The sequence below is a fragment of the Euleptes europaea genome, chromosome 4, assembly GCF_029931775.1.
Source record: "Euleptes europaea isolate rEulEur1 chromosome 4, rEulEur1.hap1, whole genome shotgun sequence".
Classification (NCBI taxonomy): domain Eukaryota; kingdom Metazoa; phylum Chordata; class Lepidosauria; order Squamata; family Sphaerodactylidae; genus Euleptes; species Euleptes europaea.
In genome coordinates this window covers 5,372,391-5,399,329 of record NC_079315.1, presented here as the reverse complement: position 1 = coordinate 5,399,329, position 26,939 = coordinate 5,372,391, and the positions used below count along the sequence as shown (strand labels likewise).

At 46.5% G+C, this 26,939-nt stretch overlaps 1 protein-coding gene across 1 annotated transcript in view; it reads left to right on the top strand.

The window, feature by feature from the left end:
• Window positions 1-17,870, top strand: part of POSTN (periostin) — a 62,750-nt gene extending 44,880 nt beyond the window's left edge. Inside the window, exons 15-23 of the mRNA XM_056847927.1 lie at window positions 840-907; window positions 2,728-2,773; window positions 4,020-4,115; window positions 5,579-5,668; window positions 6,792-6,872; window positions 8,353-8,433; window positions 12,844-12,930; window positions 16,913-16,954; window positions 17,794-17,870. Of these exons, the coding sequence (XP_056703905.1) occupies window positions 840-907; window positions 2,728-2,773; window positions 4,020-4,115; window positions 5,579-5,668; window positions 6,792-6,872; window positions 8,353-8,433; window positions 12,844-12,930; window positions 16,913-16,954; window positions 17,794-17,864 (662 nt within the window). The 3' untranslated portion in view covers window positions 17,865-17,870. The remainder of the gene's footprint in view (window positions 1-839; window positions 908-2,727; window positions 2,774-4,019; window positions 4,116-5,578; window positions 5,669-6,791; window positions 6,873-8,352; window positions 8,434-12,843; window positions 12,931-16,912; window positions 16,955-17,793) is intronic.
• The last annotated feature ends 9,069 nt before the right edge of the window (window positions 17,871-26,939 follow it).

Below are 26,939 nucleotides of genomic sequence, written 5' to 3'. Positions count from 1 at the left end.
TATCAGCAGCCAGGGACGGAGGAAGCCCTACTGCAGTGCCTCCTAACCCGTTTCCCGGCTGCTGAAAGCTCGGCTTTTTAATTTTTAGGTAAAGGTAAAGGTCCCCTGTGCAAGCACCAGGTGACTTCACGTACCAACATTTACTAGGCAGACTTTGTTTACGGGGTGGTTTGCCAGTGCCTTCCCCAGTAGTCTTCCTTTTACCCCCACCCAGCTGGGTACTCCTTTTACCGACCTGGGAAGGATGGAAGGCTGTGTCAACCTAGAGCCGGCTGCCTGAAACCAACTCCTGTCGGGATCAAACTCAGGTCGTGAGCAGAGCTTGGACTGCAGTACTGCGGTTGACCCCCTGTGCGCCACGGGGCTCCTTTTAATTTTTAAATGGGGCTTTTTGCCCCATAAAGAACAGCAAGGCCGCCGTTCTCGCCGCTGGCATGCCGGGCTGAAAGGGGACAGGGGGCTGCCTAAAGGCAGCTCCCCCGCCCCAGCATGACCCGGGGACGCCCCTGAGGCCGCTGGAATGCCTCCCGGAACACCGAGGCGGGCCTTTACGCTGGTAGGACGCCGGTGGAAGGACTTTCGTCCTCAGAAGTCAGGAATGGGCCGTCAGTGCTTACGCTTTGTAATATATGAAAGAAATGTGCTACACTGGAAATGTTTATTACTGTGCTCTTCCTCTCCCCTTCAGTCATTCTGATTTACAGAATACCCAAAAACACTTAATAAAGTGGAGGGTTCGAGATAGGGTTGCTTAAATAAATAGCCACTGCAAGTTGCCATCATTTGTGTTTAGGAGATTTCTTTTTAATCTTTTTTTAAAAAAAATATGTTTGTTGCAGATGTGCCTGTTGGAAGCAGTGAACTCCTAACCATTCTGAAAAAACTGATCAAGTATATTCAGATCAAGGTATAATCACTTTGTGGCTTGAGATACACACAGAACTGTCTTCCATTTGTGTTCATTTCCTAGAAGCCCCCCCCCCCCAAATGTGTTTGTCCTACATCTGGGATAATGAACAAAGAGGCCTCATTTGGAGCAGAGCCACATGATAACAAAAATCTCAGTCCCATGTTGAGTTTCCATCCCACCTGTAACATTTAGTCTGTGCCATAATATCATAATGGTATTCTTGGGACATTGACTCAATAAAGGAAGCCACAGCCTTCAATTTGCAGGATCTGAGCAAGGCTGTCAAAGACAGGACATTTTGGAGGACTTTCATTCATAGGGTCGCCATGAGTCGGAAGCGACTTGACGGCACTTAACACGCACACACATTCTTGGGACTGCCATTTTTGGAGGCAGCCCCATGTTTATGGTTAAGCGTTACTTCTTTACTGGTTCAAAAGCAGCACCAGCAGATGAAATGGGAATTATTAGTGATTGCTTTAGTTGCCATCTTCCCTTCCCCTCGTCATTAGGGGTACCCATCTCCAGGTACTAGCTGGAGATCTCCTGCTATTACAACTGATCTCCAGCCGATAGAGATCAATTCCCCTGGAGGAAATGGCTGCTTCGGCAATTGGACTCTCTGGCATTGAAGTCCCTCCCCTCCCCAAACTCCGCCCTGCTCAGGCTCTGCCCCCAAAATCTCCAGGTATTTTCCAACCCAGAGCTGGCAACCCTACTTTTCATGGATCTAGTTCTTTACCATAAAGGGACCGATTGTAAATCAGAGTCATATATTGACTTCCAGTCTAGAAAGCTCTAATTTAAGTGCTTTTGACTACATTCTTGCCAGCCTTTGCTATATTTTCTCTTTAAGCTCCCAGTTCAAAGCATTTCTCTGCTGTTGCATTTCCACTTTTGATTGTCACAAAGCATGAACTTTTATTTCCCAGTTCTGATTGTCAAAACCCCACTAAATAATTACTGACTCTCCTCCCTGAAGGGTGCCAACCTCTGGGTACTACCAGGAGATCTCTTGCTATTACAAGTGATCTCCAGCTGATAGAGATCAATTCACCTGGAGAAAATGGCCGCTTTGGCAATTGGACTCTATGGCATTGAAGTCCCTCCCATCTCCAAACCCTGCCCTGCTCAGGCTCCTCCCCAAAAATCTCCAGGTATTTCCCAACCCAGAGCTGGCAACCCTACCTCCCTGGTTTTGGTGTTGTTGGTGTGTTTTTATAGAATCATTTTATAATTCTAAATGTTTTTTTAATTATTATTTATTATTATTATTAAATTCAATTTCTGTCCTGCCCTTTCCCAACAAAAGTCAGGCTCAAGGCAGCTAACAACCTTACAATTATATCAATAAAAATAGTTAACAATTAAAACCTAAATTAATTAGGATTACGTAAAAACTACTTAAAGGATCGCGTCTGATAATAAAATTCCCCTTCTAATTGTTTAATTGTTCAAATGTTTTAATGTTTTAATATGTGCTGCCTTGGCAATCGTGATCAGGTGGAAAGGCAGCATTGAAATGTTTCAAATAAATAAATATGCACCAGATTAAACTCATCTTCCTTCTTCCCCATAAAAATCTACATAATACATTAGCAGTTAAAACCTAAATTAATTAGGACTGCCAAAAAGCTACTTAAAGGATAGTGCCTGATAACAAAATCCCCCTTGTAACAGTTTGTTCAAATGTTTCAGTGTTTTCATATGCGCCACGTTGGGGACCCTGATGAGGTGGAGAGGCAGCATTAAAATGTTTCAAATAAATAAAATAAATCAATACGCTCTAGATTTAACCCATCTTCCTTCTTCCCCAGTATGTCAGTGGCTACCGCTATGAAGAAATTCCATGGACACTTTACAGTAAGTATTGTTTTTTAAAAAAATTAATGTGGCAAATCCATTTTTGGTTGGCATGGAACTACCGAGCGGCAACGATATGAGTGTTGTGTGTTGTCAGGGCTGCCAAGCAATGGTCAAGGGATGAGTTATTGCCATATAGGTAGCGTTGCCAGGTCCTCTTCTCCTCTGGTGGGAGGTTTTTGGGGCGGAGCTGGGGCGGGGATCGCGCACACGCCTTATCCTCGTTCCTGAGCTGGCATGGTGTAGTGGTTAAAAGTGGTGTAGTGGTTAAGAATGGTGGTTTGGAGCAGTGGACTCTGATCTGGAGAACCAGGTTTTATTCCCCACTCCTCCACATGAGCGGCGGAGGCTAATCTGGTGAACTGGATTTGTTTCCTCCCTCCTACACATGAAGCCAGCTGGGTGACCTTGGGCCAATCACACACTCTTAGCCCCACCTACCTCATGAACACATGAAGCTGCCTTATACTGAATCAGACCATCAAGGTCCATCAAAGTCAGTATTGTCTACTCAGACTGGCAGCGGCTCTCCGGGGTATCAGGGTGTCTGTTGTGGGGAAGGGAAGGAGATTGTAAACCGGTTTGATTCTTCCTTAAATGGTAGAGAAAGTCAGCATATAAAAAACAACTCTTCTTCTTCTGAGCCAACTGGTGGATTGGCAGGCAATTGCCTGCCAATTCAAGCGACCTGGCAACCGTACATATAAGTCACCAGGCAGCCAATAGAACAAAACCTTCTCTGATCAGCTCCTGTGAATGGGAAGAGAAACTGGCCCCTTCATTTGTGAACGGGAGAGAAACTGGCCCCTTCAGCTCCTGTGGACAGGAGAGAAACTGGCCCCTTCAGCTCGTGTGAACAGGAGAGAAACTGGCCCCTTCAGCTCCTGTGGACGGGAGAGAAACTGGCTCCTTCAGCTGCTGTGAACAGACATTCTTCCTTTGCTGGACTCTCCTATTTCTGCAGTCCTACACAACACAAACCATACCAGATCCCGCAGCTACACTGATGTGTGCTAATGCACACATATATCAATTGTTATTCTTGTTATTCATCTGGTACCCCCAAACCTTCTGCATTACTGCATCACTCTGAACATTTTGGCACGAGTCCCAATAGACTTAGGTGTTGTGACATATGAGTAGCATTTTCATTCCAAATAATTTTGAATATATATATATATGTATTTGCATTGATGTATCTGAATATTTATAACACACTTTCTTATTTTGAATTAATGCTTTGCAGTGCCAACCATTACAAAGATCACCAAAGTGATTGAAGGGGAGCCAGAATTCAAAGTGGTCCGGGGAGGTGAGACAGTAACCAAAGTGATTCATGGAGGTGAGTATGGCTTATGGGCTGAATGCTGCTAACTAGAATGGATTGGAGGAGGCGGGGCATAATGACAATTTATTTACAAGACAGAAAGAGATGGAGTTCTAATAGCTGCTTGTTTTGTTCTGCGCATGTGTCGTTGTGATGCATTCTGTTCCAAGCATGTGTTGTTGCGATGTGCCGCCTCGCAATATTTCTCGATTGAATCCTTCGCTTCTTTTTTGCCCTTGTACGCCATGTCGTGACTATCGTGTTCCTCTTGGCTTTGCATGCTGTGTTCCCACCTTTTGGTTCTGCTCATATGTGCTCTCCGAGTTTGGAGGCATGAGATGAAATGTGGGAAAGCACTTTTGCCAACTCTTTCTGTTTCTTCCCAAGCTCAAACACATATACTGAGCTGGGATTCTCAGTTACAGATCTAGTGCCAATTTAAGAACATAAAAAAGGCCCTGCTGGATCCGACCGAGGCCCATCCAGTCCAGCAGTCTGTTCACACAGTGGCCAACCAGGTGCCTCCAGGAAGCCCACAAATAAGTCAACTGCAGCAACATTGTCCTGCCTAATATAATAGGCATGTTCCTCTGATCCTGGAGAGAATCTGCGGAGTGCTGAGTACCAGCTACCTAAACCCAAACCCTGTCAGACTTTGTTCCACCTGTACTACCTTCTCCCCCCATCCATAAACCCCGAGTATACAACCGAAGACACTGAAACAGGCTAAAGAATGGGGCCAGGAAAGGCCTCTTTTTCTGCTGGGAAGGCGGACCTCGGCGGAAACACCCAGGTCCGCCCGCGCATTGTGCCCGCCTCCCGAGCCCTGATTGGCCCATTTGAACCGGGGGGGGTGCCGCCAGTGGCCGCATGGCTGCAGCAGCATGGAAAGCCTCACTCCGCCTGCCATGTGCTGCCACCACCTCCCTGGGTTGGCTTCCCTGGGACCCAGTTGGGTTCTGCTGCTCCCTGCCTCGCCTCCCCGGCCCCACAGCCCAGCATCCCAGCACCAGCTTAGGTGCACCCCCCTGACACGTGCCTGCAAACAGGGGCTCTGCAGGTTAGTCTGAGCCCGTGCCTCCTGGACTTGCTGCCATTGGCCTTCTGAACCAAAGTTGAAAACCCATTTCCGACATCTCGCTGAATTAAAAGCTCAATAGTTTTTTTTTACAAAAAAAGTTTTATTCAGATTTTTTAAAAATGTCAGGGTGTTCTCTATATTGTGAATTATTGGTCTTGGCAAAATTGGCATGCTTTGAGACTAAGCCAGCCCTCTTCCTCGACTCCCTGACACATACGCGATAACAGTCTGTCTGAGCAAAACCTTGGATCTAACCATTTCTAATGCTGACTTTCTTGGCCCATGCGCTGGAGATAAACCCCCTTGCCTGACTGACTTACAAGGAAGGGAGAGGTCGAAACGGTCCAATGAACTGTCCATTATTTTGTCTCTAACTTTTAAAAAAACATCTTTATAGAGCCTATAATTAAAAAATATACGAAAATAATTGATGGCCGCCCTGTGGAAGTGACTGAAAAACAAGTGACCGAAGAAAGAATTATTCAAGGTAAACCACGTCAAGAATATGCAGATTTTCATCTTCTCCCCAATTCTGATGCTGGGTCATTTGCTTGGTCGCTGGCTGCTCAAGCAGAATCTTGCCCGGGCTGCCTCGTAGCAAGACCATCCAAACAATTCCTCAGGAAAGGCCTCAGGCATCACATGTAAATAGCCGAGAGAAGCCCCGTTCCTTCCAATGTTAAATCTGCCGTTGAATCCTCAACTTTCGTTCTGGACATCTCATGTGCTTGTCATTTTGTGTTGACCCTGTAGTTGACGTTCCCAAACCCCACAACCAAATCCTGCTGAATCTATAGGAAAAGCAGCCTTTGGAGGAAAGTGGCCGGGTTTGGGTCAACTACAGCAAGTTACTTTTTGTGTGACACATGTCCACTTGCTTTCACAAGTCTCGTTGTTGTCTTTGTTGGAATTGCTTCCCCAGCTGCCGGCCCGCCGAATACACTACTCCTCACAAGATGCCATGTCAAGGCTTCACTTGGGGCCTACTTCCATGACAGTTTAGGACTCTCTGAAATCCATAATTCAAACAGGGGCATCTTATTACATATAACAAAGTGCTGAAAATATAGTGTTCAGGTGCCTGTTAATGGCAGATAATTACCCCCTCCCCCAATTAATGGGCCTGCCAGTGTTCCCCCAGTGGGGGAAACAGGCCAGCTAAAGCGGGGGGAGGATCACCACTCATGCGCAGCATGACATGGCACAATAATGTCCCTCCCGAGGTAAACCCAGAAGTGACGTGGACGCTCTAGCACGTCCCTCAAAAAAACTCTATGGAAACCATAGAGTTTTTGGAGAAATTTGCTAGAGCATCCCCATCACTTCCGGGTTTGGCGGGGATGCTCCAGCACATTCCTCCAAAAACTCTATGGTTTCTATAGAGTTTTTTGAAGGACATGCTAAAGAGTCTCCTTTGCTTCCCGGTTTACCCCGGAAGGGACATTATTACGTGAGCATGCTTCTCATTCACAAATTGCGCCCCCCCATTGAAGCTCCCACTGATGGTAAGGGGGGCCCTGGCAACCCTAACTTAAAAGCACATACGGGAAACTCTAACCATTAGCCGTTTGACTTGTTTGCAGCCTGATTTACTTGTTTTTCCACTTTAGGTCCTGAAGTGAAATATACTCGAATCACTTCAACCGGAGGAGCAAATACTGAGGAAAGCATCAAGAAACTGCTGGAAGAAGGTTAGTACTTCCTGAGATAAAGGATGAATTTTATTGATGCGTAATCAAGGATTTAAGATAGATACTGATATATTGTTGTTATTTTAGCAATTAGCATTTTGTAAAATGATTACTACATGAGAAACAAAAACCAGAGTCTGGACAGAATCAGATCAGAGCTCTTGGCCATGGTTATGATAATGGGCAGAAGTTTAACAAGATTCAGATTTCCAAGAAACAAGATGTTCAGAATGCAGAGAGTTGTGTGACAATTAATGCCTGAAATTCAGTTGTTTACTTATTTCATTTATTTGGTGAATGTCAACAGCAAATGAATATTGATAGTCCCAGATACATTTTGCAGATGTTAAAATTTTCAGAGCAGGGAATGTTGATTGTAAGTTAATGGGGTTGTCATCATTCAATGATGTACAGCGTGGTGTAGTGGTTAAGCGCGGTGGTTTGGAGCAGTGGAGTCTGATCTGGAGAACCGGGTTTGATTCCCCTCTCCTCCACATGAGCGGCGGAGGCTAATCTGGTGAACTGGATTTGTTTCCCCACTCCTATACACAAAGCCAGCTGGTGACCTTGGGCAAGTCACAATCTCTCATCCCCACCTACCTCACAGGGTGTCTGTAGTGGGGAGGGGAAGGTGATTGTAAGCCGGATTGAGTCTCCCTTAAGTGGTAGAGAAAGTCGGCATATAAAAACCAGCTCTTCTTCTTCTTCTACATCCAGAAAGGGGGAGGTGTAAGAGGGGCTTGCTGCACCCTGCCCTGACCTCATGCAGAGTAGCCAATCAGAGGCCGGTCACCTGACCAGGATTTACATGGGGGTGACTCAAACCATTAGACATTCTCAAAACATCTGGGATTGTCAGTAACCGCATATGAATTTGACATTCATCAAATGTGGACCATGCCAATAATGTAGAGATAGTTGGCAATAAGAAAATGTTGGCCGAGCTACATGTATCTGGTGATTACAGTACATGAAATGAACCAATTACATTAGTGAATGCTGAAAATGACCATATTTGGTGACTGTCTATATAGTCACTGTTCTAGCTGTGGGTTATTTTGGATATTCACCAAATGCATGACTGACTGCCAACATGCCCTGGTGATTATCAACAGCATCCACATTATGGAAATTCATGGTGTCATACGTTACATGAAATAAAATATCCTAGCATTTCCATATTATGTCACGTTTTGAACTTGGGCTTTGTGGAAGGTATATTTAGGGTCTCCTGCAAATTTGTGATCTGTCTCAGATTCCTTAATACTTTAATTCTTGTTTGAGTGAAACTGCTGATACATATTATGCATCAGAAACACATGCTTTCTTTTAATGAAAACCATCAGATGTTTGGCACAGTTCTTATTACTCTCTCTGATGGATGGGGTACTTATAAAGTATACTTGTTAAGTGGACTGTGAGTACCTTTTTTTTCTTCAATGTCTCGCGTAAATCACGCCATAAATGTGTATCCTATCAGAGGTTACCAAGGTGACCAAACTAATTGAAGGTGATGGCCATTTACTTGAAGATGAAGAGCTCAAAAGACTTCTCCAGGGAGGTTAGTGGGTGCTAGACAACTAACCTCATTGTAATGAGTTCCGAGGACTGACACCTGTAACGTTTTAAAGACTGATTTCGCTAAGCAAAATGCTACCAAAGAAAAAACAAAGCAAGAGGCGTGAAACGTTGACCTCTGAACATTACACTGACCTCCATGGGTCCATTAGGAAGACCAAACAAAGTGTTTGTATGTATGTCTCGTCAGTCTTTAAAAGGTTTCTTTACATTCAACTGAGCAATGAAGATTTATTTGCACTATCAATATTATTTCTGACCATCTTTGAACTTCAAGAAATACTTGCGAAATAGAAAGTGTTGGCGAAATCCAAATTTGCTGCCTTTTGCAATCCTCGTACAAAAATGAATATTCGTTGCTCACCAAAGGCATGTTCCGCACCCTCCTTTTGACATGACTGCGGGATCTATGTATTCAACTTTAATTCTACTTCTTCTCTGCAAGAGTACAGTGCACTTCTCTCTATACTGAGCTCATTGACACAAACGCATCTCAATCAATACAGCTGGTGCAGAGTCAAGGTGCAATCTTCCTAAGCTGAACGGTTATTACAATACCGTTAGGCTAGACCTGCTACAACAGGAGCGGGCACTATTACCAGATGTGGGGTCGCAGGACCGGAGCAAATGATGGAGCATGGATAGGGTTGCCAACCTCCAGCTCGTTACTGGAGATCTCCCGCTATTACCACTGATCTCCAGCCGATAGAGAGCAGTTCCCCTGGAGAATATGGCCACTTTGGCAACTGGACTCTATGCTATTGAAGTCCCTCCCCTCTCTAAACCCAGCCCTCCTCAGGCTCTGCCTCCAAAATCTCCAGGTATTTCCCAACCCAGAGCTAACAAACCCTAAGTGTGGAGGTTGGGAGAGGAGCATAATGAAATGGGGAATTATTCATCTATGGAACACATGAAGCTGCCTAATACTGAATACCCTTGGTCCATCGAAGTCAGTATTGTCTACTCAGACCGGCAGCAGCTCTCCAGGGTCTCAAGGCAGGGGTCTTCCACATCATCTCTTTGCCTAGTCCCTTTAACTGGAGATGCCGGGGATTGAACCTGGGGCCTTCTGCATGCCAAGCAGATGCTCTACCACTGAGCCACAGCTCCTCCCCACATCTAAACTGCAACAGAGCTGGCCCTTTTGGCCCTGCGCGAGACCCATGTGGTGGGGAGATGGCAGTTCTGCCTCTCTGTGGGCTTTCAACTAATACCAAGCTAGTAATATGGAGCTCCTTTAATTTCTTTTCATCAGACGCCGCTACACCTCTGGCAGCCCATGCCACTCCGTATGGGATCCCTGCCATGCAAACTTGCTTGGTGGGGGGATGTCACCGACCTGTGGGGAACAGTTTCCTCTGCCAATAGCTATTGCTTGCAATGAATCGCCGTATGGTATAAGTGGGGTGCACTGTATTGCCAGGCTTCGGGCTCTGCGTCTCTTCTGTTCATGCTAACAGGCAAGAAATAACCCAAAGAATTGAAATGCAGTCTAAAAACCGAGCATCGATGAAATGAATCTTTATGCGTTGGTCTGGAATGCTTTCTGCTTGTTGTATGGAGTTGAACTACCTGAAAAGAGTGAAGGAGAAAAGAATTCAAGCTTTTGGCAAAATTGAATGGCGTCCTCCCGCCCAAATGAGGCGGAGAGCAGCTCTTTTTGCTCCACTTGAACTGAGTCCACACCACTTTCGTTGTTCTTATGAGTAATGAAGTGTCAAGAAAGGAGGCCAACGAAGCGGCTCCGAGCCAAGCTGTGCTTCGTTGGACCAGGCCTTGAAATCCCTCAAGGCAAAATTCAATCAGGGATCCTCATGTTCATAAGAACTGCATAAAATATCTCGGTGAGGGCACATCTCGGTTGTTCAGTAAAATGAGATTGACAGATGTTCTCTCTCAACGCGATGACGGCATACATTGAGGAGGATGTGCACAAAAAAAAATTTCTTTTGGGCACACTTTCCTATCCAGAAAGTTAATTCTTTTTCGTGATTTTTGTTACTACCCGCGTTCCTATCATGTTCCCTCTTTAATTCCATTGATTGCAAGGGGAAACTAATTTCTGTATGCAATTCCCACCCGCTGTAATTAGCACGAAATTCTCCAAGGCTGTAGCCCTCATCCAAAAGGGGAGCCCTGCCAAGTTTTGGAGAGACAGCAATGCACCAGCTCACATTATTACTTGCAGAGTGGGGACAGAGAGGCATTTAGCAAGCCCAGCAAATAGGTACCATAGCGAAGTGGATACCAACAATATGCAATAATAAATAGGGAGATCCTCACGTATTTACATGGCTCTGTTCATTCATGTGTAAAGACCCTGGGGTGCAAGTGTGTGGGTGTGCCCCGTCAAGTCACGACTGACTTACGGCGATCCCTGGTGGGGGGTTTAAGGCAAGAGACATTCGGAGGGGGTTTGCCATCACCTGCCCCTGCGTGGGCTGAGAGAGTTTCGGGGAGAACTGCGACAAGCCCTAGGTCACCCAGCAGGCTGCCTCCACACACAAAGCTGGGTGACCTTGGGCTAGTCACAGCTCTCTCGGCCCCACCTACCTCACAGGGGGTTTGTTGTGGGGCGGGGAAGGTGATTGTAAGCCGGTCTGAGACTCCATTAAGCGGCAGAGAAAGTTTGCATATAAAAACCAACTATTATTATTATTATTATTATTATTATTATTATTATTATTATTATAACAAACCCTTTAAAAACTCCCTCAATTTTGTTGGAAAATTCCCTCATTAAAAAAAAGTTCTTTCAAGTCCCCTCCAGGATTAGGGGCTCTGGAAGCTTAAGCTTCATTAGTTTCATAGTAGATCCGCCTGGATGCGAGGGCGATCTGGCTGCGGCATCTGTCACCCCGTTGATCGCCAGGGTTGATCCGGCTGATCTGGCTGGCTAGGCGGGCGTCCCCTCCCTCCCCGTTCCATGTGTGTCCCTCCCGAAGCTGCGCGCTCGGTGAAAGAGGACGACCATCCCAGATAGAAGGAGTGTACTGTTCTTCGGTCAAGGGTATACGATAGCTGCGCTCCCCCGCTAGAATCTCCGAACAAGAACAAGGTCCATTTGTGTGTAGTAGATCCGCCACTGGCTGCGCCTCTACCCTCAGATAGCAGAGGCAGCCAATGCAGGGCCTATGAAGATGACTAGCGTGGTTGGGTAGGTTCATATGGCCAAACAACCACCGTAAACGAAGCGTTTGCCTGAAATGCTGTGAATTCCATTGGATTCTTTTTTTCCTCCTTCTTGCTGTTATGCCTTCCGGAAATATCGTGCTTGACTCTCTGGGTCGGACTAGCCGATGGATTTGCCTGTATTGTTCCCTCCGTTTTCTCACTTTCCCTTGTTTCTTCCAGCCCCTTTTGCACCGAGCGCCACCAGAGATCTAGGTGGTGCTTTGAGACACGGATAGCAAACCCTTTATGGTGATACTCCAAGTGACGCAATGGGGGAGGGGGGGTAATGGCTCACAGACACTTTCGACAGCATCCAGAGTTTTTAGTTTTCTCATCCAAAATGCCCAAAGCATAGGGAAAACAATTTGTCCTTTGCAATGCGACAAGCTCTTTGCAAAGTGTGAGTCATATTATAAGAGCAGACTATGGTCATTTATGCACGGGAGTTTTACCTGAGGTTCGTTCCTGTCAGGAATCTATGCACCAGCAGTCTCCAAGCTCAAATCAAGAAGCACTTGAGTCCCCGCCCCTTGAAATGCTACTTTGTAATTGGCTTACTTTATAGTGCTTACTGTGAGAGAAAATCCCCCCAAAAAACCAATTGCCGCATACAAAAGCATTTTAAGAACCAAAAAAATGAAGCAATCTGAAGGGAAGGGGGGAGAAATCCAACCTCGATTTTAAAAAGCTTTTCTTCTGCTCAGAAAGAGCTCCAAGGAAGCAGGAAGCATTTGAATCCCTGCCTCTGGGCATGCTGCTTTGTAATTGGCTGTGAGAAAAACCAAGCTTGCGTGTCCCGCACTTTGCCTTATGCATGGGGATCTCACCCGGGCTTTGCTCAGGGAAGTTGGAAGAGTTGAGGAAGACCCGGACATTGCAGGGGCTGGCAGTGAGGTAATCTCTAATGGATGGGAAATTCATGCATAACTCCAAGAAACAACCGATTCAGACCAGGGGCGAACATGAGTGAAAGTACCCATGCATAAACGACTTATAAGACTTGGCGTCTTCTTGCATACTTTGCCAGAACATGCATGGAGAGGACTTACTGCCTGGATGCCACTGGGTCCCTTGTTAACATGATGCTTCGAAGAAAACAGGCAAGAAGTGTCTGTGGTTTCCTAAAAACAGCCACGCCCAGCCTGGACACCCCCCTTTTTGGTCAAAGACGCTGTCCGCAACTTTACCAATGATTGTTTTTAACGCTTGCTTACCATAGCTGGATCTGAGTACACCAAGGTTACTAAAGTAACTGAGGGAGAGCCAAAGATTATTGAGACAGAAATAAAGAAAATTCATCTGGAAGGTCAGTTATGCAGAAATAACGGGGCCGCCCTTGTGTGCAGATGGGTGTTGCAGGCAGTGATTTGGTAACAGAATTAAGAACCCAAAGGTCAAGAAAAAAAAATAAACATCCAAGGCCAAAAGTTATACAGTCTAAAAGTTATGTCTGTACAAAATATGTATGTTACAGGCTAAAATCTAATAACACGTATAACACACATAAGGTTCTGCAAAGGCCTACCAAATAAACATGCTCATGTAACTCAATTAGACATAAAATCATACAATTAGACTCTTATATTGGGGCCTTATATGTGTCATAGGCGCCCCATGGCGCAGAGAGGTAAGCTGCAGTACTGCAGTCCAAACTATGCTCACGACCTGAGTTCGATCCCAACGGAAGTTGGTTTCAGGTCGCCGGCTCAAGGTTGACTAAGTCTTCCATCCTTCCTGGGTTGGCAAAATGAGTAGCCAGCTTGCTGGGGGTAAAGGGAAGATGACTGGGGAAGGCACTGGCAAACAACCCCGTAAACAAAGTCTGCCTAGGAAATGTCGGGATGTGAAGTCACCCCATGGGTCCGGAATGACCTGGTGCTTGCACAGGGGACCTTTACTTTTTACCTTTTATATGTGTCATGTCAGATGTGTTATTAGATTTTAGCCAGTAATAAATACATACATATTTTGTACGGATGTACCTTTTAGATTGTATGACTTTTGGCCTTGGATGTTTATTTTTTCTTGACCTATGGGTACTTAATTCTGTTGTTTTTTAGGGTTAAGTTTTTCCCCCTTTGTTGTTGGTGTAATGATTTAGTAACAACATCCCCCAAAGTCAATTCAAGCTAAGGGTGAAAGTATTCGTTCCATTCCACCTACAACACATTGGTCTACAACAGGGGTCCCCAACGTGGTGTCCGTGGACACGCCGGCATCCACCGACACCTTTCCTGACACCCACTAAGTGTTTTGGGAAAGTGGGTGGGGCCAAATGGGGCTTTTGCCCAGCAAGGCTTCTGATTGGCCATTGGATTGTCGATTTTTTTTAAAAAAAAATGTTGCTTTGGTGGCAGCTACCACCACAGCACAAGGATCTTCACTGCGAGACTGAAGATGAGCCGTGGCAGCCCTTTTGGGGCTGGCTCCGCCTTCTGGGGCAGCCATTTTGTGGTGGCGGCCAACACAGAAATTCAGAACGTGTCAAAATATCAAAGGTGTCCACAGGGTCAAAAAAAGGCTGGGGACCCCTGGTCTATCATTTCAATTCCCCCTTGCATCCCTCTCCTCCTGAATTCCCATTTCGCTAGGAGACTTTCTACAGTTAACTTGAGAACTGGAGCACATGTTGTGTGGCTGCTGTTTTCAGTTCTGTCGGTCTGCATCTTTTTTCTCTCTGCATCAGGTACTTGCAAAAAAAAGGCAGCTGGATGTATATGTGACATTTGTTCACAAAAGGGAATGTAATCTCATTGTATGGGCTGAACAGAATATGTGAACAACTCGTTCAAGATGTTGAAGTTGCACAATCAAAGGAGAGTATTAAAGTACCAAATAAATTTTAGCATCCGTTTGCCAGGTCAGATGCAGCATTTGGATGCTTTCACAAATGCAGAAGTCCTGCACGAGGTTTCCACCAGGAAATATGGGATCAAATATCCAGCTAGGAGTGCGTGGAATTTCACATATTCTGGATGGGGGAACTGCTCAGAATTGCCTGCTTGTCATGGGAATTTTTGTACTGTGCGTCCGCTCCATTAACCTTGTATTTTTCCTAGCTTCAGCCTCATTAGATTAGACAGTTCTAGTAAACGGTTTGATACGACTATTTCAGGTATTTACTCTCCCATTTGTAACGGTTTGAAAGGACAGGCTACCATTTCAGTAACCGTATTTCGTTTTTCCAAACAAAGGGTAACCTGCTCAAATCTCTTTCCCCGCACCCCCAGGGAAATCAGCAGGTCTTAAAAGTTTTTACATCATTATTGTGGCCGGGATCCAAAGAAACATTCAAGTAATTCCATCTGCTCGAGGAGTTTGGACTATGTTGCTGTTTCTTAGCCTAAGGCTAAGAGCAAACTGCTTTTGAAACAGGGGGCTTCCGAAAGCAGATTGTGATCTGGAATCCAGGGTTTGAGCATCCCAGAAGTAGCTTGTTAGAGATCCAGTCCCGTATCTGGCATTATTGATTTGATTTTTGTCTCACCTTCCCTCCAATGAGCACAGGACTGCGTACCATGGCTCGCCGCACTTTTATCCGCACAATAATATTCCTCCGAGATAGCGTAGGTCAGGGGTGCCCAACCTTTAGAGTTCTGGAATAGCGTCATGGGAGCAAAATGGCCACTGTAGCTTACCTTTGGTAACACAGCGAAGCTTAGGGGTGCCAACCTCCAGGTACTAGCTGGAGATCTCGTGCTGTTACAACTGATCTCCAGCCGATAGAGATCAGTTCCCCTGGAGAAAATGGCCGCTTTGGCCATTGGACGCTATGGCATTGAAGTCGCTCCCCTCCCCAAACCCCGCCCTCCTCAGGCTCCGCCCCAAAAACCTCCCGCCAGTGGCGAAGGGGGACCTGGCAGCCCTAACTGTAGCTTACCTCTGGTAACACAGTGAATCTCCTTCTGCTGTGGTGGCAGCTGCCGACTAAGTAACATTGTTTGAAATCTGCTTTGCCGATCAGAAACCTTGCTGGACAAAGCCCCACATGGCCCTGCCGTAGGGTTGCCAACCTCCAGGTAGTGTTGCAAAATAAATGAGTTAGCTTGCTACACTGTGTGTTAGAAAAAATAAACAGCAATAATGCCAAACATTATACTTATATTAAACATAGACTATCATACATGTGTGAATACCAACAATGTGAATCACCGTACAATTAGTTACATATATACATAAAGTATTAGAACCTATATATACTCTGTACAAACTATTATACTATATTATAGAGGTATTCATGACAAAGAAAATGGCCGCTTTGGCCATTGGACTCTACGGCATGGAAGCCTTCCCAAACCCTGCCCTCCTCAGGCTCCACCCCCAAAATCTACTGGTATTTCCCAACCCAGAGCTGGCAACCCTACCCTGCCCACTTTCTAAAAATGCTTGGTGGGCACCAGGAAAGGTGTGACTGAAGGTCAGTTGCGGGAGCCATTTTGTGACTGGCACTGCCTCCTGCGACCAGGAACCCTTTTGTGGCAGCCATTTTGTGGCCGCGCCCAACACACTGTGCCAGAATTCCAGAGGTGCTCCCAAGCTCAAAAGGCTGGGAGCCCCTGCTATAGGAAATAATGGCCTTTTATGTATGGGTGTTTCCCTCGCAGTCACCCCTCCGACGACTTCACATCTCTGTGTTGATTATGCATGCCGTTTCTGACCATCAGAGGTCGCCTCGCTCTCCTCCTGCCTTTCTCCGCATTTTACCTGCGTTTTTAGAGACCTGTTTTATCTCGAATTTGAAAACACAGGCAAAACATGGGGAAACGCAGGAGGACAGCGAGGCGACCTCTGACGGTCGGAAAGGGCATGCACAATCAACACCGAGACGTGAAGTCATTGGAGTGACCACGAGGGAAACACCCATGCATAAAAGACAAATGCCTCTGAAAAGTTATCTCTGTCCTGTGCAGACAGTTACGGCTACAGCCGCTGTTCTTTTCAGCTGGCCTTGTGCGGACATAATGCTCCTTTGCTGATCGTGTTTGCAAAATAGCATAGCCACTGGAGAAGTATGTTATACTTTTATTATTTTAGAATTTATATATAAGGTTATATTATTTTAGTATTATGCACTTTAAAATGCTTGTTTATATACTGTATGAAACAGAGAGGCGGGGTGAGAATTGAGTTGTCGTCTCCAATTGCGTAGAGGGGCAAAATAACTGGAGGAAGGCCTTAGTTTTAACATCTGCCAGAACAAGAGACATCAAGAAAGGTTCTGGCTCCATTTCAAATGCTTCAGATGAATGATATCTGATTGCAATATGTTTATTATTTATTTGATTTAGAAACACCTGTAAGGAGAGTGCAGACATCCAGAAGGACACAAGGTAAGAGAGAAGTTTACATTTCCTCTTGTGGTAATATGTACTAGTAAGGCTTCATTGAGAGAGCCAGCATGGTGTAGTGGTTAAGAGCGGTGGTTTGAAGCAGTGGACTCATCTGGAGAACCGGGTTTGATTCCCCGCTCCTCCACATGAGCGGCGGAGGCTAATCTGGTGAACCGGGTTGGTTTCCCCACTCCTACACACGAAGCCAGCTGGGAGACCTTGGGCTAGTCACACTCTCTCAGTCTCTCTCCCACTTTCTGAAAAGTTTGGTGGGTGCCAAGAGAAGTACTGGGGGGCACCATGGTGCCAATGGGCACCACATGGGGGAACCCTTCTCTAAAGAAGTCACGGTTGTGTACAGAGTTCTCCGCCATCTTTTACCTTCGCAAAACCCTTAGTGTTTAAGGACACAAATCGTAAATGTTCGCCTCGCTTCTTCCAGATACCCTTCAACAGAACTTTCTCCTTGCCAGACTATTTCCACTGGTTAGAAATTCATACGCTCAGATGAGCTTCTTATTGGCACTCTACCATGGAAGCTTGCTGAGTGACCTAGGGCCAGTCGCACATTCTCAGCCTGGTCTACCTCACAGGGCTGTTGTGAGAATAAAATGGAGGAATGATGTAAGCTGCCTTAGGTCCCCACTGGGGAGAAAGGCGAGGTATAAATGAAGTGAAACAAAAATAAAATTCTAGAATGCTCCAAAGTAACTATTCTAGTGCTTTGAAGGCTGTATTATGATTATAAGGTTTATCTTTGTAACAATTCCAATTCTTTCTTTCTTTTTCTTTTCCGTGCGTGTGTTTGTGTGTGTGTGCTTGTGGGGGTGGCGAACCAGGACCACCAAGGAGAAGAACAAGACTTGTTCGTCCTGCTACGAAAAAGCAGAGTCCACCAAAAGAGAACTGAAACGATTGCAGCATCGAGAAGAATGTTGATAATCCAAACAGTCCCACGAGAAAACATTGCTACGCATAAACTGAACGACTGGATCTCATAAAGCACAGCCAACATTAACCATTGGGCGGAGCATCCATTACCCTTTCAAAGCACATGGGAGAACATGTGGTTTTAGGCACCTCTTCCAGACAAAATGCCCATCGGCCCCCTATGAACAAGGGGTTAACTCAGAATGTATCCATTTTCTATGAATCTGACACTCTAAATTTCACCATGCCTGGGAATAATAAACAACATTTTAAGTGACAAAAAACCCTAAGAGAGTGTAAGCTATTTTAACCGAGCACTTTTCGTTTGGCAAAACCATGAAATTTCAGGGGAACTTTTAAATGTCATGACGAAACCGACAACCTTACCTTTTTAAAAAAAAAACATAATAAACTTTATTCAACGGCACAGCATCTCCATTTTCATCATTGCATTAAAAGAAACGCTTTTTGGGTCAATTTGGTGGAATCCTCTGCCCCCACCCCACTCCCGTCTCCAAAAAAAAGGACAAAATGCATAGGCCCGAGAATGCTGTTACCTCAGATGAATTTGATCAAAGGTCCCACACGAAAAGACACTGACACCTGGATCTCCCCTCACATGTCTTTGCACACAGGAATAGGCAGGATGCTGCTCAGAAGGGGCGTACGATTGATTGCTGCTGTTCTACACCCATTCGAGCAGTTCGGAGAAAAGGCATTGCCTGGATTCAGACTCCTCCTGTGTTCAGCAATGCTCACCTGCACAGGCTGGATGAGAATCTCTCACTCCCACACAGCCCCCTTTGCATGCACCAGAAGGGTAACCCATGCATAGGTGCCTGTTTTTCCACATGGATTGCCACTGTGGGATCAAGTCAATTTGCTTAGGAGTAAGACTTCTCGCTATCCATTTGACAATGGCGCAAAGCATTTCAACCATTGCTTTTCTTTCGGAAATGCACTTTTCCCTGGATAAATCTGAAAACCTGAGCTTCAGCCAGATGGAGCAACTCCATCAGGTGATCTGAAGTACTTGAATTCAAAAAGATTAGAAGTGCAGCCCCAAACTGAATTGCATCCTTCTAAGTCCCAGCTAGAGTCGAGTCCAGTGGCATCTTAGAGACCAACAAGATTTTTGAGGTGTGCACTTTCAAGAGTCAAAGCTCCCTTCATAAGATACCTGACAAAGCTTATACCCCCCCAAAACTTGTTGGCCTCTAAAGTGCTACTGGGACTCGAATCTAGCTGTTCTACTCCAGACCAACACAGCTATCCTCTAAAACAGGGGTGTCAAACATGCGATCTGGCCCCTTAAGAGCTCTTATCCAGCCCGCGAGCTAGCTGAGGCATCCACACACACCCCGCTCCTGACCTGGGCTGGCGAGGCATGGCCTGGCCTGACCACATGACATTTGTGTGATATCTGGCCCTCATAACAAATGAGTATGACACCCCTGGTCTAAAACTATCTTCTAAGCTCCAAGAACTCAACTAGCTTAAAAGGGTGTAATTCTGCTTCATGTGGTACTGCATTCAGAGGGACTAAATCCATTTAAATCCAATAATTTTGTCTTTGGTTTGCAGACTTGATTTGATAGCTAAAGTTCTGTCCATTATGACATCAAGAAAACTTGCACAAGTCTTATCTGTGAGCCACTGGATTAAGCAACCTAGAGGAATCGAAAAATAAAAAATATATCTCAATTATAGCAATTGTATACACAATTACATCATAAAATTTATCAAATGTCAGCCTTTAAACAAGCATTTGAATAACTGAATTCTAAAACAGAAGGGATCATGAGGTACCTGCCAAAAGCAATTCCTGTTTGGGAACAAATATATAAATTGGGGCTCTGTTTGAAAGCTTTTGTATCAAAAATGCTTTGCTAATGTCCCACATTAGTGTGGATTCTTTTTAAATTATCGTTTTTATAACCAGTTAATTTGCTTCTTTTGCCATATTTTTGCTGTCAGTTATGTGAGGGGGATTACAAAATTTCATCAGGGTGTCTTAAATCTGCAATGTTTTGTTTAAAAGAATTAGAGCATGGTATTTCTATTTTGAAACAAATATAAAGAAAAAATTGGCTACAAAGTGATGCCTCTTATTTTGCAGTGAATGTTTAATGAAAGAAAATAAGTTGTACAGATCTTCCAGACTGATGAGCCAAGGAGTATTGCTTGGAACAATTATATATGTTTATGGCAATCCAACTACATTCCCTGGCGCCTCGGGATACCTCCAGATCTTATCAGGGGTTCCTCAATGAGAAGATCAATAATGACCATCTTCTCAGAAGTACAACTAGCCCATTGCTATTGATCTTCTCCTGCAGTACACAGGAGAACATTGGGTTGTGTTCCGGGATGTATTCTTAGTACAAAAGGGCAATAGAGGATTCCAATGAACTTCATCAGTGACCTAAGTGAGCTACGTTTGTGGCTAGATTATGTCCCAGGGTGCTCTACACCACACTTGGATTCTGTGATGGACGCTCAAGGGTTCCTTGGAAGAACAGAAGATGTGGGAAGGGTTCCCTGACAGTTTGACACTGGGGTGGCTCACATAGCAGTTTGCCAGGAGGTCTACAATTAAGAAGAGCCCTGCTGGATCAGACCAGTGGTCCATCTAGCCCAGTATCCTGTGTCAAGCAGTGGCCAACCATTTCCTCTGGAGGTCCAACAACAGAGGATAGAAGTTGAGCGCCACTGCAAAAAAGAAGGGGTCACCGTACTGGAAAGTGTCAGGCAGCCATGGTGGAGGCACCATGCAGCCAAATGGGTAGCGATACCCTTTGTGGGGGGGGGGGTCAGGTGATGATGTCACTGACCAGCACTGGGCAAACTACCACATGGATTAACCCTGTAGATGCATGCTTTCCTATTTCAACTGAGGTCGTTTATGCATGGGTACTTCCACTCATGTTTTCCCCGGTCTGTCTTGGTTGTTCCTTGGAGTTGCATGAGTTTTCCATCCATTAGAGATGACCTCGCAGCCAACCCTTGCAAATCCCGGGACTTCCCATTCCTCTGTCAACCCAATTCTTCCCTCTCCCCTGAGCTCAGACTGGGTGAAATCTGCAGGCATAAGGCAAAGCACGGGACACAGGAGCTTGCTTTCTCTCACAGCCGATTACAAAGCAGCATGTCCAGAAGTGGGAATTTAAATGCCTCCTGCTTCCTGGGAGCTCTTTCTGAGCAGAAGAAAGGCTTTTTAAAACTGAGGCTTGGATTTCTCACACACACACACACATACACACTTCCTTTCAGATTGCTCCGGTTTTTGTTCTTAAGATGCTTTTTATGTGGGAATTGAGTTTGGGGGGATTTTCTCTCATAATAAGCAATACAAAGTAAGCCAATTACAAAGCAGCATTTCAAGGGGTGGGGACTTGATTTGATCTTGGAGACTGCTGGTGCGTAGATTCCAAACAGGGAAGTGTGGGTCCAGCGAGCAACGAACCTCAGGTAAAACTCCCATGCATAAACAACCTGAATGTAGTTTTCATTTTAAAGTTCTGAAGTCACAGGAAAGGTATACAAACAAAATATTCTTCTTGGAATGACGATGGCCGAACACTTCCAAGAAATTATTAGGAAAAGCCACCCTAATATTCCCAGCCAGTTTTAGGAAATAGTAAATTGACTTGGAACATCATTGTAACTGGCCCCAGAAATAAAACAGCTTGGTCAAGATTTTTGTAGAAGAACAGAGCAACAGTCCTTGGAGAACCAGGATTTGGCTCTTCTAGCTGAAGAGCAGGAGAAACTAATTGGCTGGTGATCCTGCACCAAATACCTGTTTGTGTATTTTAAAAAACCCTCACAGCTTAACTGAAGGTGGGAGGAGGAGGAAGAGGAGGAACAGGAAGAGCAACTCTGAACAACCACTGTTCTTTCTGGTTCCAGTTGGCTTCATCCCAAGTACATCCCCTTTCTAAAATAACTGTTGCATGTGTGTGTGAAGTGCCATCAAGTCACTTCCGACTCATGGCGACCCTATGAATCAATGTCCTCCAAAACGTCCTATCCTTAGCAGCCTTGCTCAGATCTTGCAGCTTGAGGGCCGTGGCTTCCTTTATAGAGTCAATCCATCTTCTGTTGGGTTTTCCTGCTGCCCTCCACTTTTCCTAGCATGATTGTCTTTTCCAGTGGCTCTTGTCTTCTCATAATGTGACCAAAGTACAACAGCTACACCACACAACATTTTTCACTTGTTTCAGATGACCAGTTTAATTGAAGTAACCTGCTTGGCGTCATAGTAAATAGAAGAAGAAGAAGAGTTGGCTTCTATATGCCGACTTTCTCTGCCACTTAAGGAAGAATCAAATGGGCTTACAATCACTTTCACTTCCCTTCTCCACAACAGACACCCTGTGAGATAGGTGGGGTCCACCGCTCATGTGGAAGAGTGGGGAATCAAATCCAGTTCTCAAGATTAGAGTCCGCCACTCATGTGGACAAGTGGGGAATCAAACCCGGTTCTCCAGTTCTCCCTCGCAATGTCTGGGTCTTCCCATTCCTCTGTTAACCCACCTCTTCCAACTTCCCTGAGCAAAGCCCAGGTGAAATCCCCATGCATAAGGCAAAGCGCAGGACATGCAAGCTTGGTTTCTCTCAAAGCCAATTACAAAGCACCATGTAAAGAGGCGGGGGTTCAAATGCTTCCTGCTTCCTGGGAGCTCTTTCTGAGCATAAGTCTGCTATGACTTGGCGGCACTTTCCACCACCACCAGAATGAAATGGTCAGAGAGTCAAGACAGCCCTGCTCAGAATCAGACTCGCATTTTGAGGGACCTGTTTTATCGTCAATTTGAAAACACGGGAAAACGCAGGGGGAGAGTGTGGTGACCTCTGACGGTCAGAAATGACATGCATAACCAACACAAAGACCCGAAGTCATCGGAGGGGTGACAGTGAGGGAAACAGCCATACATAAAAGACCAAAGAAATCCCCATATCATCTCTCTCCGGCAAAGATCATTCTTATGGACCTGCTCTGAAGTAAATTTGTCATTTGAATGGCGGAGGAAAGTGGTATCAAGCTGCAGCCAACTGATAGCTACCCGGTAGGGTTTTTAAGGTAACAGAGGTGGTTTGCCATTGTCTGCATAGGGACCCTGGACTTCCTTGGTGATCTTCCATCCAAGTATTAACCAGGACCAACCCTGCTTAGCTTCCGAGATCTGACAAGATGGGGCTAGTCTGGGCTACCCAGGTCAAGGGAGGCAAACAGAGGTGGTTTGTCATTGCCTGCCTCTGTGTAGCAACCCTGGACTTCCTTTGTGGTCTCCCATCCAAGTACTAACCAAGGTCTTAGCTTCTTAGCTTCCAAGATCTGATGAGAACAGGCTAGCCTGGCCCATCCAGGTCTGGGTGTCCTTTGCGTACTGGAGCTTGAATATGGTATTCCAGCTTCCCTGTTTTTTTATTTTTATTATTGTTTTTTGTATGAGCCAGGGTTATGTGACATAACTTTCCGTAACTTATTTTACATGGGAAATATTTCTTCATCCCATTGCTATGCTTCCATACTCTTGTTGTTTTAAGCAACGTGCTTTGCATTAATTCTTGGATTATCTTCCTCTATGACTGACAAACATTTTTTCAGAGATTACCCCAACTGCAGAATTAAATTGAATGTATTTTATGTAACACAACAAAGAAGACTTTTAGAACTGGGCAACATGCCATCTCTAAAATGACGAATGGCCTTGCTGAATCAAGCCAAATGTCTCTTGACTCCAATGTTCTGCCTCCAACAGCGATCATCCCAATGCCTCAAGGACGCTTCTAAGCAGAACAAACGTCCTCTCCTTTGTCTTCTGCTTCCAGCTTTCAGACCCAGTCTTCCACCAGTTTCCGTCACAGGATCCCACTCCTAGAATACAACAAACATAAGAACATAAGAACGTAAAAAAGCCCTGCTGGATCAGACCCAGGCCCATCAAGTCCAGCAGTCTGTTCACACAGTGGCCAACCAGGTGCCTCAAGGAAGCCCACAAACTAGACGACTGCAGCAGCATCCTGCCTGGAATAGAAATTTTATTACAGTCAATGACCAGCACAGCATCCTGCCTGTGTTCCACAGCCCTAACATAATAGGCCTGCTCCTCTGATCCTGGAGAGAATAGGCATGCATCATGACTAGTATCCATTTTAACTAGTAGCCATGAATACCCCTCTCCTCCATGAACATGTCCACTCCCCTCTTCAAGCCTTCCAAGTTGGTAGCCATCACCACATCCTGGGGCAGGGAGTTCCACAATTTAACTATGCGTTGTGTGAATAAATACTTCCTTTTATCAGTTCTGAATCTTTCGCCCTCTGGCTTCAGCAGATGACCCCAGGTTCTGGTATGATGAGAGAGGGAGAAGAGCTTCTCTCTGTCCACTCTCTCCAAGCCATGCATAATTTTATAGACCTCTTATCATGTCTCCCATCAGCCGCCTTCTTTTCTAGCTGAACAGCCCTAAGCGTTTTAACCGTTCCTCATAGGGCGGTTGCTCTAGTCCCCTAATCATTTTGGTGTGAGGGTCTGTACGCCTTTGCCTTGTGTGTTCCCCCCCCCCTGGACTCGTAAAAGCAGTCCAGGCCTTTTGCCTTTCCTTGGTTCAGGCGCTGCGTCTGACAGGCCCCAGGTTGGAATGTCTCTTCCCTCTTCCCACGTCCACCTCCCTAGCTCTCTCTGACTCCCTCCCACCAGCTATGGCCTTGGTGGGTAGATAGCATTAACAAGCTCCCTGAGGTCTTTGATGTTTTTGTACCATGCACAATTATCTCGTAGATTCCCATAACATACGTTTGACATCTGCTTCCCTGTAGGGGTTATAATTCTGTCTTTGTGAAATCATGAGCACTTGCAACTTTACCAGTGTAAGGCCTATACTTCTCTGAAGCTTCCAATAAAGTTTCTTGTTTCTGCATGACCGTCTGAGCAAGTGATTTTATGGAATTTGCACAGGGAGGTTGGGAACCCTCACATTAAGTTGCAAGTCATCTGCCTCGTTGGCCTGCTCCTGTACCGTTCTTGGACAGCTATGGCAGGCAACGGGGATGACAACGACAAGAAGGACAGCGCCGTACCCAAACAGCCCGACCTGGCCCCTTCGGAAGGGAAGTCGACTGGGAAGACGCCCAGTGGAGCTGACTCGGGATCGGGTCTGGGTACAAAGCCCAAGCCTACCCGCTTGAATACCTGGCTGGAATCTCCCCGGGGCTGGTCGCTCCCGCAGAGCGACAAGCGGTCACGACGGACTGCGGTTCACGGGTTGGAGTTCGAGGACGATCCCGCCCGAAAGGAAGCCCTGCTGCTTCAGCAGATGGATGAGGAGCGGCAGCACTGGCAGGAAGAGCGCCAGGAATTACCGGACCGGATGGATGCCATGAACGCGGTAATCCTGGACATGGCTCAAGCCATGGACGACCTGAAGGTTCAGGCTCCACCCGTGGCTCCGGCGGACGGAGGGCAGCAACCGGGCCCACCTGTGGCTCCCGCACCTCCCATCCGTCCTGCTCCACCAGCCCGCCGAGATCTGAAGATCACGTATGACGGGTCGAGTGACCAGCTGACGTTTTTTATGGTGCAAGTAGACATTTTTATGCGCGAACAGACCCAGACTTTTACCTCGGAAGAATCCCGGGTCCAATACGTGGTGTCCCTCCTGCAAGGTGAGGTGGCCGCCTGGATGGTACTGCAGTATGAGCTCCGCTCCCTGGTCTTGCGAAGTCTCGATGACTTCATGATCGCCCTTCGACACCGTTTCGAGGACCCGCATTTGGGTGAGCGAGCAAAAACTGCCTTGCTACAACTGCGCCAAGGGACTAAATCTGTCACGCAGTATGCGAGCGAATTTCAGTCGCTCTCGAGTAAAATTTTGGACTGGAGTGAAGCTACCAGGGTGCAGTATTTCCGCGAAGGTTTGAACCCGGAATTGCAACACTGGGCTTTCATGCAAGGTAACCCTCCCGATGTTGAAGGGTGGGTTCGTCACGCCGCTGACATCGAGAACCGAAAGCAGCTGCTGCTCCTGTCCCGACAACGCACTGGACGGGAGACCAAGCCCCGTGGAGACAGGCCCGGCGGTCCGAAGGACTCTCGTCCCCCCTCAGGGGGAGGAACATCCGTGACCGAACGCCGCAAACGCTTTGAGAGCGCGGTCTGTCTCGTTTGCGGGGGGAAAGGACACTTTGCTTCTCAATGCCCTTCCCGATCCGGACGTCCGGGACCGTCTCGTCCGTCAACGACCGAACCTGAGAAGCCCCCTCCCGAGGGGCAACCTCGCTGCCGGAGCGGCGCACCGAGCCGACGGGGCACACCCTCGGCCTTACACGCACGCGCCGAGGTCGAAGCCTCGGGCTCTTCCGGCCCATCGGGGCCACGGATTACAAATGAAGCCTTTGACTCATCGGAGTCACGGATTACAAACACCGCGTCTGCTTCCTCCAGCGAGGAGGAGGACTGGGACATGCCGGCAAAAAACACCGTCGGTCTGCTGTAAAGGGGGCTCCTCAGCAGACCGCTCCGAACGTTGTGCAAGGAGCTCCACTGATGGTAAGCACTCAGGAAGACAATGTGTATGTAAAGGTCAGTCTCTCATTGCCTAAAGGGGGGCCCATGTTAGCATTTACGGCCCTAGTTGACTCGGGTTGTGCCCGCACCCTGATAAGCGAAGAGGCTGCCCGACAATTGCGAGTTAAGCGAAAGCGGCTACCTGAACCCATCCGCTTTTCCCAGATGGATGGCAGTGACTTTAAAAAAGGACCTGTAACTCACCGCACCGCCGCGGTCGTCATGGCCATAGGGGAGCATTGGGAACGACTTTATTTTACCATCGCCCCCATCACCGCACCCGTAGTGTTAGGGATGAATTGGTTGCTGGGGCACAATCCCTCCATAGACTGGGTTGAGCGGACGCTCACCTTTCCCCGCAACCCGTGTGAATTTCATGATAAAGACCGAGTACTTAGCACTCCCGCAGCCGCCCTCTTGGGGGCCCCTTCTATCGAGACTTCTCTGCCCCAGCTTCCCAGAGAGTATTCCCAGTTTGCC